The sequence below is a fragment of the Bison bison genome, unplaced genomic scaffold (genome assembly GCF_000754665.1).
Source record: "Bison bison bison isolate TAMUID 2011002044 unplaced genomic scaffold, Bison_UMD1.0 scf7180017864270, whole genome shotgun sequence".
In the NCBI taxonomy this organism is placed as follows: Eukaryota; Metazoa; Chordata; class Mammalia; order Artiodactyla; family Bovidae; genus Bison; species Bison bison.
This window is the reverse complement of record NW_011494842.1, coordinates 10,768,708-10,788,641: the sequence shown is the minus strand read 5'-3', so window position 1 is coordinate 10,788,641 and position 19,934 is coordinate 10,768,708. Positions and strand designations below refer to the sequence as shown.

The following is a 19,934-nucleotide window of genomic DNA, read 5'->3' as shown; positions in this document are numbered from 1 at the left end:
GCCATTTCCTTCTCCAATGCAGGAAAGTGAAAAGTGAAAGTCAAGTCGCTCAGTCGTGTCCAACTCTTCGAGACCCCATGGACTGCAGCCTACAAGGCTCCTCCGTCCATGGGATTCTCCAGGCAAGAGTACTGGAGTGGAGTGCCATCGCCTTCTCCATATTCCTTCATGTTTGCCAGCCTACTCTTCTTGGGCTATTGGGTGAACACTTGAGCAGGTTCAGCCAAGGAGGACAATGACAAAAAAATGAAAGAATGAGAGAGAAAGAAGATAAAATGAAGATGTCATCTTGGTAGGGAGTCAAGATATTCAGAAGATGAGCTGCCAATTTGGGGGAGAATAATTATGATGGGGAGATGAGTACCATAAAAAAAAATTGAGGCCATGATTATTAGGGAAAATAGGTAGTTCATGTAAGGACTGACAAGAGTCAACACTTTAGGTCAGAATCTCGTGTTGTGCCACAGCTACGAAACTGGAGTTTTATCTAAAATTATATAACTCTAAACGGCAAATCAAAACCTTCCCTTGCAAATTATAAAATTACCTGTTGCTTAGTAAGGAACCCAAAACCATTAAACTATCCTCCATCAAGGTGATAATCTCTCCCGATTCAGTTCCTTTGAGCAGGAGTTCTCCCTTTCCCTTAAAGGCTGCAAAACTCAGGTTCTGATTGGTCCAGTTCTCAATCACCTGAGTCAGCTTGGCTTCAATATCCTTCTCCTTAATGGCAGATATGCAAATATCCTTCAGAGGGAAATCAAAGAATATGTCATGACATTTTCAATTACAAATTCAGTGCATTAAAATCACATAATTTTTTAGTTTGGCCCTAGAAAATCATTCGGGTTCCCAGGTTGCGCAGTGGTAAAGAACCTGCCTGTCAATTCAGGAGCCATAGGTTCAATCCCTGGGTTGAGAAGATCCCCTGCAGAAGGAAATGGCGGCCCACTTCAGTATTCTAGGAAAATTCCATGGACAGAGTAGCCTGAGGGGCTTCAGACCCTGGGATTGCAAAGAGGTGGACACAACCGAGATACATGAGATACGGAACTTAAATCATGTTTCTTGTTTATATTTTTAACTGTTGTTTTTCAGCCAACATGGACATAATCACAGCTGCGCTCAGTGGCTTGTTATAAGAAGCAAATGAGAATGTGAGATTCTTTTGAACTCTTTAAAGTAATATATAAACATTGCTATAGTCCCACCTCTTCTGACCCTAATATGAATATCTCACTTGATTAAAAGTTAATTCTAATTTTTATGGATTTTCCTGTTTTCCTGAGAAATTTTGATATGAAAGTCTCACAAAGGTAAATAAAATGAAGGTATTTTCCGAACATACCCCAGTTGATTTTCCTACTTGGAATCACAGAATCTCAGAGATGGGAAAGGATATGAAGGTGCAAGGAATTTCCACAAATTAGTGTGTGGTAGAGCTTCCCTAGTAGCTCACACGGTAAAGCATCTCCTGCAATGCGGGAGACCTGGTTTCGATCCCTGGGTTGGGAAGCTCCCCTGGAGAAGGAAATGGCCAGCCACTCCAGTATTCTTGCCTGGACAATTCCATGGACAGAGGAGCCTGGTGGGCTACAATCCATGGCATCGTAAAGAGTCAACACGACTGAGTGACTAACACACACTGTGTAGTAAGTGTAATAAGAGTGGTGTTGACTGTTGTGAGTTCTAAGAAGAGAGAAATGACTTTTGCCTACTGTCAGGAGGAAAGGCTTCATGGAGGAGGGAACATCTGAGAATAAGTAGGATTCCAACAGGGGGAGGGAGAGGACGTTTTATAGGAAGGGAAAAGGCTTCCTTTCAAGGCAGTGAATGAAGTAATAGTAAGCAGCCAGCTAGGCTACTAGCAGGGTACATGGAGCAAAGCAAACAGAATGTACTGGCATAGACAACACTGAGACTCTGTTTAGGGGGAAAATAACTAATAACTGAATCCTAGAATTCCTGCGAAATGAAGTTTTCAAAAGCACAGCCTATGAATAGCTACACTCTTCAGTGTAAAAACCTACTGTAAGAATGAAGTGATCATCAAAGTTTGTTTTTTTTTTTAATTCCTTGATTGTTTCCTTCAATAGTATTTGAATAGCATTTATAGGACAAGAATGCTTCAAAAACAAAACTTTTGGCATACATATATTGTTAAAAAGAAGCAACCCCTCCCAAATTCAGGGCTTATGTTCATGAGACCCACAAGCCCATAATGAACTGAAAAATAGCTCTTGAATAGCTTGCTTGTACTCACCCAACCCAGTGCCCAGCACAGAGGCAGATCACTAAAAAGCTTTCTGTGAAAAAAGGGGCCTATTTGCTTAATACACAAATATACCCAAAGAGATTCACAACAAAACACATAAATAAAGGGTCAAGAGTTAAAGACAAGGAGAGAACTTAAAAACAGCAAGAAAAAAACAGCTTGTTATGTACAAGGGAACCCCCATGAGATTACCAGCAGATTTTTCAGCAGAAACTTTGCAGGACAAAAGGGAGTGACACAATATATCCAAAGTGTTGAAAGAAAAAAAAAACAAAACCTGCCACCAAGAATACAGTACACGGTGAAGCTGTCCTTTTGAATTGAAAGAGTGATAAACAGTTTTTCAGACAAGTAAAAGCTTAAAGGAGTTCATCATCACTAGATAAGTCTTACAAAAAAAAGTTAAATGGACTTCTTTAAGCTAAAATGAAACCGAGCTAGTTAGTAACAGAAGACTATGCTGCTGCTGCTAAGTCGCTTCAGTCGTGTCCGACTCTGTGTGACCCCATAGATGGCAGCCCACCAGGCTTCCCCGTCCCTGGGATCCTCCAGGCAAGAACACTGGAGTGGGTTGTCATTTCCTTCTCCAGTGCATGAAAGTGAAGTCGCTCAGTCGTTCCCGACTCTTAGCGACCCCATGGACTGCAGCCTACCAGGCTCCTCCATCCATGGGATTTTCCAGGCAAGAGTACTGGAGTGGGATGCCATTGCCTACAGAAGACTATATGAAAGTATAAATCTCACTGGTAAAGGGAAATAAATAGTAAAGTTCAGAATAGTCTAATGTTATAAAAGGTGTTGGGTTAATCACTTATAAGTCTAGTATGAAGGTTAAAAGACAAAATTAGTAAAAATAATGGTAACTATAATAATTTGTCAGTGGATACACAAGATAAAAAAGATGTAAACTATGACACCAAAAACAAAATGTAGGGGGGGAGTAAAAATGTAGAGTTTTAGACCGCATTCCAACTTTAGTAGCTAGCAACTTAAAATGGACACAAGTAAATGCGAAGATAATCCACGAGCATAGATTGGAAGAATTAGTATCATTAAAATGTCTACACTACCTAAAGCAATCTACAGTTTCAAAGCAATCCCTATAAAAATTTCAATGACATTTTTCAAGAAATAGAACAAGGGGACTTCCCTGGTGGTCCATGGTTAAGAATCTGCCTTCCAAAGAAAAAAAAGAAAATAGAAAAACAATAAAGAAAAAAAAAAAGAGAAAAAAAAGAAAAAAAAAAAGAATCTGCCTTCCAAGGCAGGGTTCGATTCCTGGTAGAGGAACTCAGATCCCACATGTCTTGGGGCAGCTAACCTGCCCTCCTCAAAGAAAGGTCCTGCATGCTGCAACAAAGATCTCACGTGCCGCAACTAAGACCGGGCACAGTCAAATAAATAAATAAAAGAAACAGAACAAAAAATCCTAAAAATTTTATGAAACCACATAAGACTCCATTTAGCCGAAGCAATCTTGAGAAAAAGGAACAAAGCTGGAGGCATAATGCTTCCTGCTTTCAAACTATATCAAAGCTACGGTAATCAAAAAAGTATGGTATTGGCATAAAAACAGAGACAATGGAACAGAATAAACGTACATATATGTTTAATTAATTTATGAGAAAAGAGCCAGGAATATACAATGGGGAAAGGACAGTCTCTTCAATAAATGGTGCTGGGAAAATAGGATAACCACATGTAAAAGGACGAAACTAGACCACTATCTGACACCACACAAAAAATCAACTTAAAATGGACTAAAGACCCAAAACCATAAAACTCCTGTAAGACAACAGAGGTGGTTAAGTTCCTTGAAATCAGTCTTGGCAATGATTTTTTTGGACTTGACACCAAAGCCAAGGTAACAAAAGTAAAAATAAACATGTGGGATAGCATCAAACTAAAAAGCTTCTTATAGCAAAGGAAACAACCAACAAAATGAAAAGGTAACTTTCTAAACAAGAGAAAATATTCACAAATAATAGCTCTGATAAGGGGTTAATATTCAATATATATATAGCAGATTCATACAACTCAGCAGCGAAAACCACCAACCTGATTAAATAATGGACAGAGGTTCTAAATAGCTATTTTTCTGAAAAAGACATACAAAGAGCCAACAGGTACATGTAAAGGTGCTCCACATCACGTATCATCAGAGAAATTCAAGTCAAAATCACAATGAAGTATCACCTCACACCTGCTGGAATAGTTATCATCACAAAGACAAGAAAGAGTGTCAGTGAGGATGTAAAAAAAAAAGGAATCCTTGCACATTGTTGATGGAAATGTAAATAACACTAAGCATAAAAATGGAAATGAACCGATTAAAAATCCTGAAGGAAATATATAATAATTTAAAGTATTTAGTAGACTAATAGTAAACAGTATAGAATTAGAAGGTTGGAAAATATTCTGAGGAATCCACCAAGAACACAATATAGAAATAAACAGAATTTTTTAAAAGGGTATAGTTAAGGGACAAGGAGGACAGATTAAGGAGCTCCAAAACTAAATAATTCAAATAATTACATTATCTCCTTGAGTTACAGCATGATTTTGCAAAACCAAGGAATGTTCAGGATCATTTGAAATTTTGAGGGTACATTATATAGGGAAATCAGTACACCCATGAATAAAACGTTTATTTGTACAATTTTCAGAAAAGAAAAAGGAGACATTCTTTAACAGATCATTCGTAAGACCTTAAATCCTAGGTACCTCGATATCATCCTTATTTTTAAGGAGTGGTGCTTCCATAATATTTCTGAGACAAAAAGAATCTGACTCCACATCAAATGGGGTTCCGGTCAACTCAGAGATCCGATCCCAGTGCCTCTGTTTCATTGCCTTATTGGTCATCATTTCTAGTAGAGGACATGACTCACTGAAATCATCAATTCTTTTTTTCAGATCCAAAAAAGCTTGCCAATCTTTAAGTCCTTTTGGCAGTTTACGACATCTTTAAGAAAAAAATTATTTCATCTACACATTTCTTTGAAGAAGGTGTTATGAATATATAGCAATATATCAGAAGATAAAATCATTTGTGAAATTCCTATAGGATCCTAAAATAGGCACTATAAATTGGTAAGTTTAATGCGATTGAAACTCACCTGTTTTGAAACTCCAGAAGTTCTGCATTAATTTTTTCAATATCTACATCTCCCCAAAGTATCTCATAATAACCACTAATATTGCCCATCACAGTATCATACAGTCCATACAGCTTCTGCAGCAAGTTGAGTTCCTTTCTGGGAAACCAAATAATTAAGTCATTATGTAACATATATTGTAAACATAAATTCCATTATTGGATAGGCAGAATTCATCTAGTCAAATATTTCATACATTATGTGTATAATGTCTTATACCAACATGCATACAACCCCGTCAGTTTCCAAACAAAGCTCCATCAATTAGGTCAAGGTTTATAGCTCTCAAATATTCCAAATTACAATATTACGTGCCATTACCAGTGTGTTTAATTATTACAAACTTACCAATCACTGCAAACAATGTGACCAAAACTTGCTAACGAGAGCAAAGTTAAGGCTAATGTTTTATTTGATCTGTTTACTTTCAAATGCAAGCTGCATTTCCATGATCATGTCTGCCTTTAAGTCTGCCTTTTAAACATCACATTCCTACCAAAAGCTTTCTCTCATGTGCCCAGATGCAGTTATATCCAAAACAAGAAGAAAGGAGGGATTCTGGGGCAAGTACAGGAAAACTTCATTGTGTGGCACTCGCGCTCAGTCACACCAGACTCTCTGAGACCCCCATGGACTGTAGCCCACCAGGCTCCTCCGTCCATGGGATTTCCCAGGCAAGAATACTGGAGTGGGTTCCACTCCAGGGGATCTTCCCACCCCAGGGATTGAACCCAGGACTCCCACACTGCAGGCGCAGGCAGATTCTTTACCAGCTGAGCCACAGAGGAAGTGCAAAGCCTACCCCTTCTCCAGGAGATCTTCCCGACCTGGGAATCAGACCAGGGTCTCCTGCATTGGAGGCAGGGTCTTTACCAACTGAGCTATCAGGGAAAACCACAATTGATGTTAGCCAAAAGGCCACATTTTTTATATGGAGACTGTGTATTCAATGGAATAGGAATAGCTAGGAATGAGGGGACTATTTAGGAATTTTCCAAGCCAGACCCTTCTCTGTACAATGAAGGATTTAATGACAACATGTTCACCTAATGGAGAGTTAATTATTTATAATAAACTTGTTCAATTTCTAAACTTACCTAGTTTTGTGTAAAACCTCATAGTCAGTCACAGGCAACCCAAAAAGTTGTTCTCCAGATGAATATGTAACGAATTTCCTCCATAGATCATCAAAATTGGCCTACAAAAGGTTTTTAAATTATAGTAAGATGTAATTAATTCAGAACCCACTAAAGTAGAATTTATTATAATGAGGATAAAAGCTATATTGAAGTTTATTAAATAGTATCTATGAAACAAGATAAATTTGTGAAGCAAATTTATGCTGATACCAAACTATCAGAGGAAAAGTTAAGTACTCAGGAAAATTAACTTTCAAGCATTCTGAAAGTAATCTTTTTATATAAAATTATTTCCTTAAGAAATTAAGTGGTCCCCAGACATGCATTTCAAGCTCCTATAAATATATCTGAAAGTAATGAAACTACATTTGTAAAATTCTATAATTCAGACTTTTCTACTATTTTACACCGTCATCTTTTCTACAGGGTTCAAATGAGTAAAGAAGTAGTATAATCCACTCAGTCTTGGGTATTCCTAGTAAAGAAGAAAACACTGATTTTTGGACAGCAGCTCTGTATTTCCCTGGTGAGATGACCATGGAAGCCACCTAAGTATAAATTGTAAATGAAATGATTGTAAACGAGTTCATTTTCATGTTCATGTTCATTTCATGTTCAGAGTTCATGTTCATGCTTAAACATGCAGGGAATGTCAATGTAACCACAAAAATGTAATTTTACCTGAAAGATCTGTAGCCTGTTGCTAGCTTCTTGGGGTGGTATATTTGGAACCATGGGTCCTTCCTGTAATGAATAATATAATCAGCATTTTAATTCTTAATCACATGTATTTATCAATTTATTAGGTTTATCTATTATTTCCTTTTAAACAAATAAACATGATTTACATGATCTAACTCTGTCCTGTACATGAAGCTCTCATTTATTTTCTGTAACAGTTTCATTGAGATATTATTCACATATTATACAATCCACTCATTTAAAATGTACCCTTCAACAGTTTTTATTATATTCACAGACTATGATCACAATCAATTTTAGTACATTTGCATCACTCTAACTTCCATTCATTTTTCAAGGACCTTGACATAGCTAACAAAATATGTGATTAAATTACATCTTATATGACATTTGCAATACAAGAACTCTGTTTCATTTCATTTACAATCATAAATGATGGTGCTGTGGTTGTGCATTAGAATAAATGATACATAGTTACATAGTTCTGAGAATAACTTCCTCTCACTAATAGTCTAGCCCAATATAGAAACAGACACACATAGGCTGAATACTTGGAAGTAGCAGAAGGCAGTCTTTGGTGGCCATGAGCCAGAAAACAGTTGCAAAAAAGACCCCAAATGGTCTGTACAATCATAAATACTATGGATATGCTAAATAATATGCCATATTTCCAGTATAACAGAATAATAGAAAAATAAAATATCAACTAGTCAAACCTAAAAGTGATGTTCAGTACACATTAAAGAAAAAGTGTTATAGAAGTAGCACCAAGGTCTTAAATTATCTTATGATTTTATATCTACTGTGATTACTAAAAGAAAGTAGAATATGTTAGGGACTATATCCAACTTCTGAGTTTTAACTTCATAAAGGTCAACCATTATCAGTCATATACCATGTTGAATAGTCTGTGGGAATAACCAAGGATGACATTTATTATTTATGTTCAGTGACCCTTCTGGTTCTCTAAGAGTTAGAGCTGGGAAAAAATCAGTTGCATGATACCCTGACATTTGGACATTTATAGTTTCTAACAGCCTTCCAACAATTGTACTACATTTTAAATTATGAATATTTTGGCCCTAAGAAAGGACAAAAGCAGATTCTGTGTTCCTTTCATGATTTCCAAAATTGTTGCTCCTTTTAGCAGTTAAACTGTTTCTCTTCTCTCTTATATAAAACATGCTTAAAGGAACAGTTATCCCCTCTTTTTGACAGCTACAACTATGCGAAGATAGACTCTTGCACACTACGTACAAATCACAGTATACTTCTCAGGGTTCAGCACTTTCATCTCATATGAACACTGTGCCAAGTATCTTAACACAGAGCGTGAAACACTTAATTACCATCTCGTACGCTTCTGCAAAGTTCATCACATCCTCACGAAAAACTTCCACAGACTCAAGTAGATTACTTTTAAACTTTGGCTGTACTTGTACTAGTTCATCTTGTACAGAAACCTAGAATAAAAAAAAAGGCTCAATGTGAGGATGAAAGCAATGTATTTAAATGAAAAATACAGATTCTACTCCAGCAAGTTTGTTAATCTCACAGAGATACTATGAATGAGGATGTGTCTGAAATGTTAATTTGTTAAAAAAAAAAACAACTCAGAAATAAACAATCCAAATGCACCAATGAGTCTCAAATCATTCTAGCTCATGACCCAAGAGGCAAAGCTATTTAACTGCAGTTAGGAAAATATTTTCTGGCTGCCCAGTTCAGGCAGTTAATATGGCCAAGGAAACAATTACAACTATGGGCCTAGTCTAGGTCACATGTTGTCTCCGGGACCAGGCCACGGTCTGGGATTAGAAATCTCTAGTAGGTTCATGTGGTTGCAATAATTAGAGCAGTTCCCAGTAAGAAAATGATATTACTCTAGGGAAAAAGAATAGCAAATGTCTTCCACAACGATTTTCAAAGCTTCTGCTTAAATCTGCAATCATTGCTATTGTTGTTGTTCAGTCACCAAGTCGAGTGCAATTCTTCACAATTCCATGTACTGCAGCACACCAGGCTTCCCTGTCCCTCTCCATCTCCCAGAGCTTGCCCAAGTTCATGTCCATTGAATCAGTGATGCCATTCAACCATCTCATCCTCTGTCACCCTCTTATTCTGCCTTCAATCTTTCCCAACATCAGGGTCTCTTCCAATGAGTCAGCTGTTCACATCAGGTGGTCAAAGTTTTGGAGCTTCAGCTTCAGCATCAGTCCTTCCAAAGAGTATTCTGGGTTGATTTCCTTTAAGATTGACTAGTTTGAGTTCCTTTCTTTCCATGGGACTCTCAAGAGTCTTCTCCAGCAATACAGTTCAAAAGCATCAATTCCACTGGAGGAGGGAATGGCAAACCATTCCAGTACACTAGCTATGAGAACCTCATGAATTGTATAAAAAGACAATCATTATACCTAACACCTAATTCTTGCTTTCTATCTGCCAGGTTCTTTACATATGTTAACTCATTCAATCCTCACAACCACCCTGCGTGGTATATACTACTATTGTATCCATTTTACAAGCGAAAAAACCGACACACAGAGAGACTAAGTTCCTCAAGGTATGTGACAAGGTCAAGATTCAAAACTTGGCAATGTGATTCCTGGGCTCTTGCTCTTAACTGCTCTCAACAGTAGCATCTTTCAGGGTTGGAACATATACTGCTTTAAGCTTAATGGTGACTGTAGTAAAGAATGGGTCAGTAGGTATAACACTAACAGAGAGATGAGAGAAAAACCCAAGTGAATCTTTTAAACTGAACAATAATAGAAAATAGGGCTTTACTAGATCTCAACTGAGGGCTCCCCATATCCTTCCTAGGACTCACTGTCTAGACTAACCAGCAAGTACTTTTTAAAATAAGCAGTTAGTCAATACTGAACATGAAGCCCCAAAATAAAAATTATTAAAAAATTTTATACACATCTTCTCAAGCCTCATTAAACTGCATTTTTTAAAGCTTCTAAAATATTCCTAAAGGACCTCATGAAGAAATTAAGAAACAAAGGTTATTAACTTGCACCAGATCACCCAACTGGCTGATGGCAGAGCCAGAATCACAAGTCATGACCCCAATTTCAGCTCTGTGTCCTTGCTGCTGTGTCTTGCTTCAATCTCAGTGACAAATCTCTCCATAAATAGGAAACTTTAATCCAACATTAATTAATTAGTAGTCAATAGAAATTTTAGTATAATTAAAGAATCTGGATCCTCCCTTGGAGTTCACTTATTTTTTAAATTGTTAGTTTCTTCTTACAACAAAGTGAATCAACCATATGCATACGTATGTCCCCTCCCTCCTGAGCCTCCCTTGCTCCCCTCCCATCCCGCTCCTCTCAGTCATTACAGAGCGCTGAGCTGAGCTCCCTGTGCTGTACAGCAGGGTCCCACTAGCTGTCTGTTTTACACATGGAAGTGTATATATGTCAATCCTAATCTCCCAATTCATCCCACCATCCCTTTTCCATTCACTTTTTTTAAATTTATTTTTTATTGAAGGATAACTGCTTTACAGAATTTTGCTGTTTTCTGTCAAATCTCAACATGAATCAGCCATAGGTATAATGTCTAAATATTTACCAACTTCAAAAATGCTTAGAGAAAAATTTATAACCATAAATGACAACATTAAAAGAAAAAAGAAAAAAAACTTCAAATCAGTAACCTAACCATCCACCTTAACAAACTAGACAAAGAAGAAGAAACTAAACCCAAAGAAAGCAGAAGGAAGAAAACAATTTTAAAAGAGCACAGATAAATGAGAATAAGAATAAGAGAATAAGAAAACAATAGAGAAAATAAACTAAAAGTTTCTTTTTTGAAAACAGCAATGAAAGTGACAAGGTTTTACCTAGTATAAACAAAAATAAAAGAGAAAGGACTCAAATTACTAAAATTAGAAAAGAAAGGAGGGATATCACTACTTACTTTACAAAGTGATATAAATATATATTTACAATATAAATATCTATGCTGCTGCTGCTGCTAAGTCACTTCAGTCGTGTCCAGCTCTGTGTGACCCCATAGACGGCAGCCCACCAGGCTCCCCTGTCCCTGGGATTCTCCAGGCAAGAACACTGGAGGGGGTTGCCACTGCCTTCTCCAAAATAAATATATATATAATATAATATATAAATAAATATATAGAGTGATATATATAAAAAGAATTATAAAGATATAATGAACAGAGTGAAAAGACAATCTACAGAATGGGAGAAAATACTTGCCAATTATATACCTGTAATGGCACCCCGTTACAGGACTCTTTCCTGTAATGGACTCTTTCTCTCCCACATGCGAGCGCTCTCTCTTTCTCTCTCCCTCTCTCACTCTCCTGCTATCTTCTAAATAAAATAGAGCTGTAACACTGATTTGCCTAAGAGCTGTAGCATGGTTTGTCCAAGACCTGAGAGCTGTGACGCGCCGAGGGCTTTAATGTCCGTTGCTCCAAATCTTTGTTGTGACGAGACAAAGAACCAGAGAACATACACTCGTGTGACATCTATGGTGCCACAGCAGACTCGGATTAAACCTGGCTGAAACAACCTCTGCGCAGAAGAGGCCAAGCACAGCAGGAGCCCAACTCAGGGAAGCTCCCGCGCTAGAAGCGGAAGGCGAAGAAACCCAGCGCGGGGGAAGGTCCATCGTGCTGGAAACCAGGACAGCGAAAAATGAACTCAGCAGAAAGCTCACGCGGCCCAGTCTCAGATTCCAGAAAACCTCCGGTTAAGGTAAGAGGTCCTCGCTCCTATGGCTGGAGGGACCTTTACAACCTCTTGTTTCCTCGAACCTCCCGCTAACAGGCGAGCGGCATGGGGCACAACTGAGGGACTCTGGAGAGGCTACTCCTCAGCATGTCCCAAAGGCGCTATGTGCTGAGCCCCAGTAGCTGTCACACAAGCCGGTGGGGGTTCTTCTGTCCTTTCTCTTCTCTGTGCCAAGGATCAGACCAATGAAACTGTGAGAACTGGTCAGATATTTAGCAAATTTTCCGGCGGGCTATGAAGGGGATTCTTTGGCATGTTTTTCCCACTGCTTTTTCCTCCAGCTCTCTCCTGGGACTCAAGCCCAGTCAAAACTAAAGAAATTCAGGCTCTGATGTCTCATTGCAAAAATTCATTGAGAGACAAAGCGATAAGAGGTAGATTTGTTAGGATCCAGAGAGAAGCCACCCTTCAGGGTGTGAACTGTTGCTGAGGGCAAGGGCTAAGGCCATGGAATTAGGCCTGGCTAGGTTTTGAATGGCACCCCACTCCAGTACTTTTGCCTAGAAAATCCCATGGATGGAGGAGCCTGGTAGGCTGCAGTCCATGGGGTTGCGAAGAGTCGGACACGACTGAGCAACTTCACTTTCACTTTTCACTTTCATGCATTGGAGAAGGAAATGGCAACCCACTCCAGTGTTCTTGCCTGGAGAATCCCAGGGACAGGGAAGCCTGGTGGGCTGCCGTCTATGGGGTCGCACAGAGTCGGACACAACTGAAGCGACTTAGCAGCAGCAGCAGCAAGAAGTTAATATCCAGAATATACAAAGAACTTCTACCATTCAACAGCAATAACAAAAACAAACAATCCAACTTAAAACCAGGCAAGGAACTTGAAAAGACATTTCTCCAAAGAAGATACACAAATGGCCAACAAGCACATGAAAAGATGCTCAACGTCACTTTTCATTAGGGAAATGCAAATCAAAACCACAATGAGAGACCACCTCACCTACTATCAAGAACACAAAAAATAACAAGTGAGGATGTTGGAAATTGGAACCCTTATGAACTGTTGGTGGGAACATAAAATAGTGCAGCTGCCATGGAAAACAATATGGCAGGCAGTTCTGAAAAATTAAAAATAGAGTTGCTGTGTGGTTCAGCAATTCTACTCCTGGGTAAATATTCAAAAGAACTGAAAGCAGGGTCTCAAAGAGATATCTGTACATCCATGTCCATATATTCACAACAGCCAAAAGGTGGGAGGAACACAAAGCCCACTGATGGATGAGTGAATAAACAAAATGCGGAATATGCACATGATGGAATATGATTCAACACTGAAAAGGAAGGAAATTCTGACATATGCTACAATACAGATGAGTCTTGATGACATTATGCTAACTGAAATAGGTCAGTAACAAAAAAGATAAATATTGTATGATTTCACTTACATGAGAGAAATGGGGAGCTGTTGTTTAATGGGTAGTTTCCATTTTGCAATGCGAAAAAGTTCTGGAGATTGGCTGCATAGCAATGTGAATACATGTAACACTACTGAACTCTACATGTAAAAATGATTAAGATGGTAAACTTTAGGTTATGTGTATTTTGCTTCATTTTTTTTTACCTTAGTACAAAGCTACTGTAATCAAGACTGGCATAGGGGCAGGCATATGGATCAACAAATTAAAGTTGAGAGTACAGAAATGAATCCTTACAGTTAACTGTTTTTATCCAGGGTAACAAGACAATTCATTGGTGAAAGCACAGTCTTTACAACAAATGGTCCTGAGACAACAGGATATCCACACACGTTTACATGATATTGGACCCCTAACTCACACCATACACAAAGATTCACTCAAAATGTGACAAAGACCTAAATGTAAGGGTAAAATTATAAAACTCTCATAAGAAAACATAGTAGTGACTCTTCATGACCCTGGATTAGTCATGGTTTCCAACATACAATACCAAAAAACAAGAAACAAAAGAGAAATTAGACAAACTGGACTTCATCAAAATTAAAAATTTTATACTTCAAAAGACACCAAGAAAGTGAAAAAACCCACAGAATGAGAGAAAATACTTGCAAATCTTTTGATTAAAGGACTTACATCCAGAATATATAAAGAACTCTTACAACTCAAAGAGACAAATAACCCAATTAAAAAAAAAATAACAGATTTAAATTCAACCTTTCTTCAAAGAAGATATACAAATGGCTAATGAGTACATGTAAAAAGATGCTAAGAATGATTAGCCATTAGGAGAATGAGGTGCTGGTATGTGACACAATATGGATAAATCTTGACAATATTATTCTAAGTAAAAGAAGCCAGTCACAAAAGACTAGATATTATATGATTCTATCTATGCTTAAGCATCCAGAAAAGGCAAATTCAAAGAGATAAAAAGTATATTAGTGATTGCCAGGGGCTGTGGTGAGGAAGAGAATGAGGAGTGATTACTAATGGGTATGGGGTTTCTTTGGGGATGATGAAAATGTTCTAAAATTAAATAATAATGGTTGTGCAACTCTGCATATAGTAACAATCACAGAAGTGTATACTTTGAAATGGTAAATGTTATAGGATGTGGATTATAAGCCAATAAAGCTATGAAGGTAATATATATTGAGCTTTTTAAATGTATATTTTTCTGGATATAGTCACTTAATAAAAGAAGAATTAAATTTGTACTCACCGCTTTACTCTGCAATTTGTTGAAAGAATATCTCAAGGTGTCTACTGCTTCTGATTCTTCTTTGGTGACTTCAACTTCAAATCGGTTTAAAATAGCATAGGCTTCCTGTGCAGTGGGGGCAGATTCAGACACATCACAAGGAATACAATTGACAAATGGCTTACAGGCCTTCTACAAACACATTCCTATGTCTTTTATTAAAATTACTTATTTATTTGGCTGTGCTAGGTCTTGCAGAATGTGGGATCTTTAGTTGCAGCATGAACTCTCAATTGCAGTGTGTGGGATCTAGTTCCCTGACCAGGGATCCCCCAGCACAGCACCGTAGCCAACAGACCACCAGGGAAATCCCCACTATGTCTTAAAAGGATGGTTCCCCAAATTAAATGTGTATAAAAAGCTCCTTTAGATTATCACTGACATCGGATATTGACTCTAGACCTCAGGCCCTGAAATCTGAACTTAATAAGCACCAAGGTGATTCTGGTGGAGAGGAGACCAATCCCTTTGAGATATCCTCCAAGGAAAAACCTCTCTTCCTGATCTTGTGCCAACACCATGCAAAATGTCTTCTCATATTCTATTAAAGTAGGGGCTGGCTATATAAGGAATGGAATGAAATGATATTCTGAAGAGCAGACACTAATGAACAAATAAGACAAAATCAAAACAAATTCATAGGTACAGAGAACATATTGGTGGTAACCAGAGAAGAAGGGGGATAGAGGACAGAGAAATGGGTGAAGGGGGTTAACTGTATGGTGATAGCTGGTAATGAGATTTAAAGGTGGTGATGGCTTTACGCTGCATATAAATATTGAGTTATAATCCTGCACAACTGAAATCTGTATAATGTTATATACCAATTTTGCCTAATTTCTGGAGTGATGAGCTGGCAATCGGCTTTACCAAAGGAATTTATGCTGAAAAACTGAGCTTTGGCAGTCAGGAAAAAATGGTATGATAACTTGTTAAATCTTGAGAAGCGAGTGGTCAGCATTCAAAATATCTGAATACTAAGATTTAAAGAAGTAGTAAAGGTATGAATTTCATTAGCTACCAAAGAGCACAAACTCTAAATAGGTTCATGAAAGCAAGGCTCAGTTATGAACACCGGGTACCAAAAGGAGGTACGAATTCCCCAGGTTTTCAGGCAATAGGTGAGTGCCCTGTCCACAGAGAATCTAAAAAAGTTATAAAATGAACTGGATCTTATCTTTATTATCACCATGAGCCAGAAATTCTAAGTATTAGTCATAAGTACTTGTGCTAGAATAACAGCCTCCCTATTGTTAGCCACACCCTAATCTCCAGCACCTGGGAATATATGTCACCTTACACAGCAAATGAGACTTTGCAGATGTGATTAAAAATAAAGAATCTGAGAGGGGTAGATTTTCCTGGATTAACCATGTGGGCCCAATGTAATCACAAAGGTTCCTTTAAGGGAAAGGAGGAGGCAGGAGATTTAGAGACAGAGTGTGAGGACAGAAGCAGGGGGTAAGAGCGATGCCACGGCTGGGAGGGAACCAGGAACCAAGGGACGCAAGCTGCCCCCGGAAGCTGGACAACACAGGGAAACGGTTCTTCCCTGGAGCCCCTGCTGACATGCTGATTTCAGCCCCATTTCCACACTTCTGACCTCGAGAACTATAAAATCATAAATGTGTGTTGTTTTAAGCCATTGAGGTTGTTACAGAGGCTAAACAGAAAACTAAAAGAGTACTCTTTCCTAAAAACATCTCCTGTTGATCTAAATCCCAACAGCTACTTTTGAGCCTAAATGGACCATTCCCAACCATGGTATGCTGCTGGTCACAGGACAGACACACAGCTCATTTCTAAGAAAGTCAAAGATATCTGGGGAACTTGCCTAATATGCCAGGACTGAAGTCAGAGAGTACAACCACTCTTTTCTGTAAAATATAGGTACCAGCATAAAAAAATAGAACACTGTCTAGACCAGTACAGCATTATTAATGTATTTTCCTTGGTATACTGTTCACTGTTGATAATTATCAAAATCCCTCTAAGAACATCAACATCAGAGAGGAAAAACAGGAAGATGATGCCATAAAATAGATAAATAAATCAACTTTTTAATGTCTCTCTATTAAAAAAAAAAAGTAGCATTTCAAGAGAGGAAAATGCAAACATTTCTTACTTCAATTGGTCCCAAAGTCATGTCCATTTGAATTTCATTATCACGGATACAAGACAAGGCTTCCATGGCAAATCTGACATCATCTAAGTCACGAATAGGTCTAGATAACTTTTTCAAGTATTCGTTGATAAATGCTATCATGTCTGACATCTTCTTTTTGTATTCTTCATTCAAATATCGACAGAGTAGCATCTTCCATGCCTTAGCTTCAATTGATAAGGCCAATTTCATTGGCTCTGGTGAAGACAGAAAAAGGTCAAAATAAAATACTAGGTGACATTCTGAAACAATTCACTTCATGTGTAAGCTGAGCATTTATAATTGTCCATTTGTCACCAGCCACACTGAGCACTTGAAATGTAGCTAGTCTGAATTAAATGTTCTGTAAGGTTACCAGATTTTGAAAACTTAATTCCTATCCCAGTGAAGTATGTTAAGCTGTTCACAAGACAAACACCGAAGTCTATAGAGAAGAATTTTGGAAATTCATTCTAGCATTATCCAATGTGAACCTTGCTCTGTTTCTGGCCATCCTATTAGCAGCCCTCACCCATTTCCCTGAATTCCTCCAGGTAACTCCTGCATGAGACCAGCAGTCTAAAATGCTGGGAGCACTGGGCCTGTCCAGCAGAGCTCTCCCTCACTATAGTTAGCCATATATTTGGCTTGGGCTTTTGATTTCAGACATTGTCTCATCACCCTCTGATACTCTAACCCCACTGGACTAACTTCTCAGGAGACTCCAGCCGTTCTGATTCTTATCTGTTGTACACAACCCACTCCCTCCGGTAACACATAGTTCCACCTATAGTTTTAGTCGTTTGGGTGCCAGCTTAGTATTAACTGCATTAAGCCACTTTGGTATAATACTATATATACACAATGTATATCTATATTTAACATATATATGAACAATATTGGTGGTCCAAAATACTTAATAGTTACATTACTGCAGATTAATAACTGCCTCCTAAATGAAGTCACATTTCATGTGAAAATGCAGATACTTTACATAATATTTTTTAAATACCTGTATGCAATTCAAGTGCTCCTACAACTATAATAGGCTTCAACTCATCGATCTCCTGTTCAAAAGTCGCATAGTGTAGAATTTCAGATCTGATTTCAGTCAGAGAGGGATTGTTAGCCAAAAACTCCTGTAGCAAGGAAAGAATCAACACTTTCTTTGGCTTTTTGACAATGTAAATCTTACACTTCTAATAGGGAAATTATAAAATTGCATCTGCTTATATATTTTTCCTCACGTATGTTCTATCAGGCCAGGGGCTCAGTAGAGAGAGGGATGAACTGTTAGTACTGGAAGAGGAGGCTACGTGAAGACAGTTCACATTTCTGGTTGGTTGTTCATAGTCCTAAAGTTTCCTTGAGTTTCTAACCAAATATACAGCTAAGCCTCTGTAACTTTGACACACCCCTGAATACCTGGCCTCTGGGTATGTCTCACACATAATTGGTACTCAGGTGAATTGAACAAAATCTGCTTGAGCCTCATTATTATCAATTGCCCCTCTGTCAGTATCAGAATTACACAAGACAAGAAGTGTTAGGTGCGTGGCATTTACAGGTTCTCGGCCTCTGTTCTTGAGTTCTCATCATTATCACTGGCGTTTTCCTGGTCTTCCCACAAGAGTTAAACAATTACAAGCCAAACTGCGTTGCCAGCAGTGGAAACACACCTTCACTTTCACATCTCGGTCCTCTGTCCAGAGTGTCTTGTACTTTTGAAAGTCCTGCAGGGCTTCATGAACTGCCTTTCTCAGAGAGTTCACGGAGGAAGAAAGGAGGAGGACCAGCTTGGAAATATCCTTGTGTTCTGCCACTCCCGGGTAAAAATTCTTCAGCTTCCGTGCGGGAATCATTTCTTCAAAGGATCCTGAGAACGGACAGTTGTATTCTATAGATAACTCATGCATTCAACTTTAAATACTGCCAGTTGTAATTATCTATAGACTTTTCAAACTTTAAATTCTTAAGACCCATCTCCCTCCAAGTAATTAACAGCTAATCTCTCACTAGTTTCATTTATTCTTATTAAATCGTTGTGTCATATTTTGAGGTCTGCTGCTGCTGCTGCTAAGTCACTTCAGTCTGGCCGACTGTGCGACGCCATAGACGGCAGCCCACCAGGCTCCCCCGTCCCTGGGATTCTCCAGGCAAGAACACTGGAGTGGGTTGCCATTTCCTTCTCCAACGCATGAAAGTGAAAAGTGAAAGCCAAGTCATTCCGTCGTGTCCGACTCTTCGCAACCCCATGGACTGCAGCCTACCAGGTTCCTCAGTCCATGGGATTTTCCAGGCAAGAGTACTGGAATGGGGTGCCATTACCTTCTCCGATTCTGAGGTCTAGGTTTCTTTAAAGTACATGTGTGCAGGCGCAGTCAGTCGTTCAATCATGTCCGACTCTTTTGCGACCCCATTGACTATCGTGGCCTGCCAGGTTCCACTGTCCATGGGACTTCCCAGGCAAGAATACTAGGGTGGGTTTCCATTTTCTTCTCCAGGGGATCTTCCTGACCCAGGGGTCAAACCCACTTCTGCATCTCCTGCATTGGCAGGTGGATTCTTTACCATTGATCTATCTGAGATGCCTTCATTAAAGTGAGGAAATTGCTATTCAGAGGAAAGAACTGAAAACCAGTTGAAAGACACTGATTAACAACCTCCCCCAAAACAAAACGTCCTCCAAGGAAAAATCAAAAGAGTTGAAATTGCTATCCCATAGAACAGCCTTGTGGTTAAAGGAGAGGCAGGACATTTATTGGGGCTTCCCTTGTGACTCAGCAGTAAAGAATCTGCTGCCAGTGCAACATATGCTTGTCTTCAGCTCAGCATCTAGTATATAGAACCTACACAACCAGTATTAAACACCACAATAAACATCTCTTATTAAAAGTCAGTATTCTCAAGTATTCTTCATCAGGTACAGATCATACGGATACTTTTGTTTGGCCCGGACAGTTCCCTACTTTTGTTAAAGCAGTTGTTAACAATTAAACGGAGAAGGCAATGGCACCCCACTCCAGTACTCTTGCCTGGAAAATCCCATGGATGGAGGAG

At 38.6% G+C, this 19,934-nt stretch overlaps 1 protein-coding gene across 1 annotated transcript in view; it reads right to left on the bottom strand.

The window, feature by feature from the left end:
• DNAH8 (dynein, axonemal, heavy chain 8) overlaps positions 1–19,934 on the bottom strand; it is a 324,670-nt gene that overhangs the window by 205,802 nt on the left and 98,934 nt on the right. Inside the window, exons 26-35 of the mRNA XM_010848693.1 lie at positions 18,554–18,750; positions 17,887–18,013; positions 16,857–17,092; positions 14,693–14,797; positions 8,624–8,737; positions 7,254–7,316; positions 6,531–6,631; positions 5,395–5,532; positions 5,000–5,240; positions 548–747 (exon numbers count right to left, since the gene is read on the bottom strand). Coding sequence (XP_010846995.1) covers positions 548–747; positions 5,000–5,240; positions 5,395–5,532; positions 6,531–6,631; positions 7,254–7,316; positions 8,624–8,737; positions 14,693–14,797; positions 16,857–17,092; positions 17,887–18,013; positions 18,554–18,750 — 1,522 coding nt within the window. The remainder of the gene's footprint in view (positions 1–547; positions 748–4,999; positions 5,241–5,394; positions 5,533–6,530; positions 6,632–7,253; positions 7,317–8,623; positions 8,738–14,692; positions 14,798–16,856; positions 17,093–17,886; positions 18,014–18,553; positions 18,751–19,934) is intronic.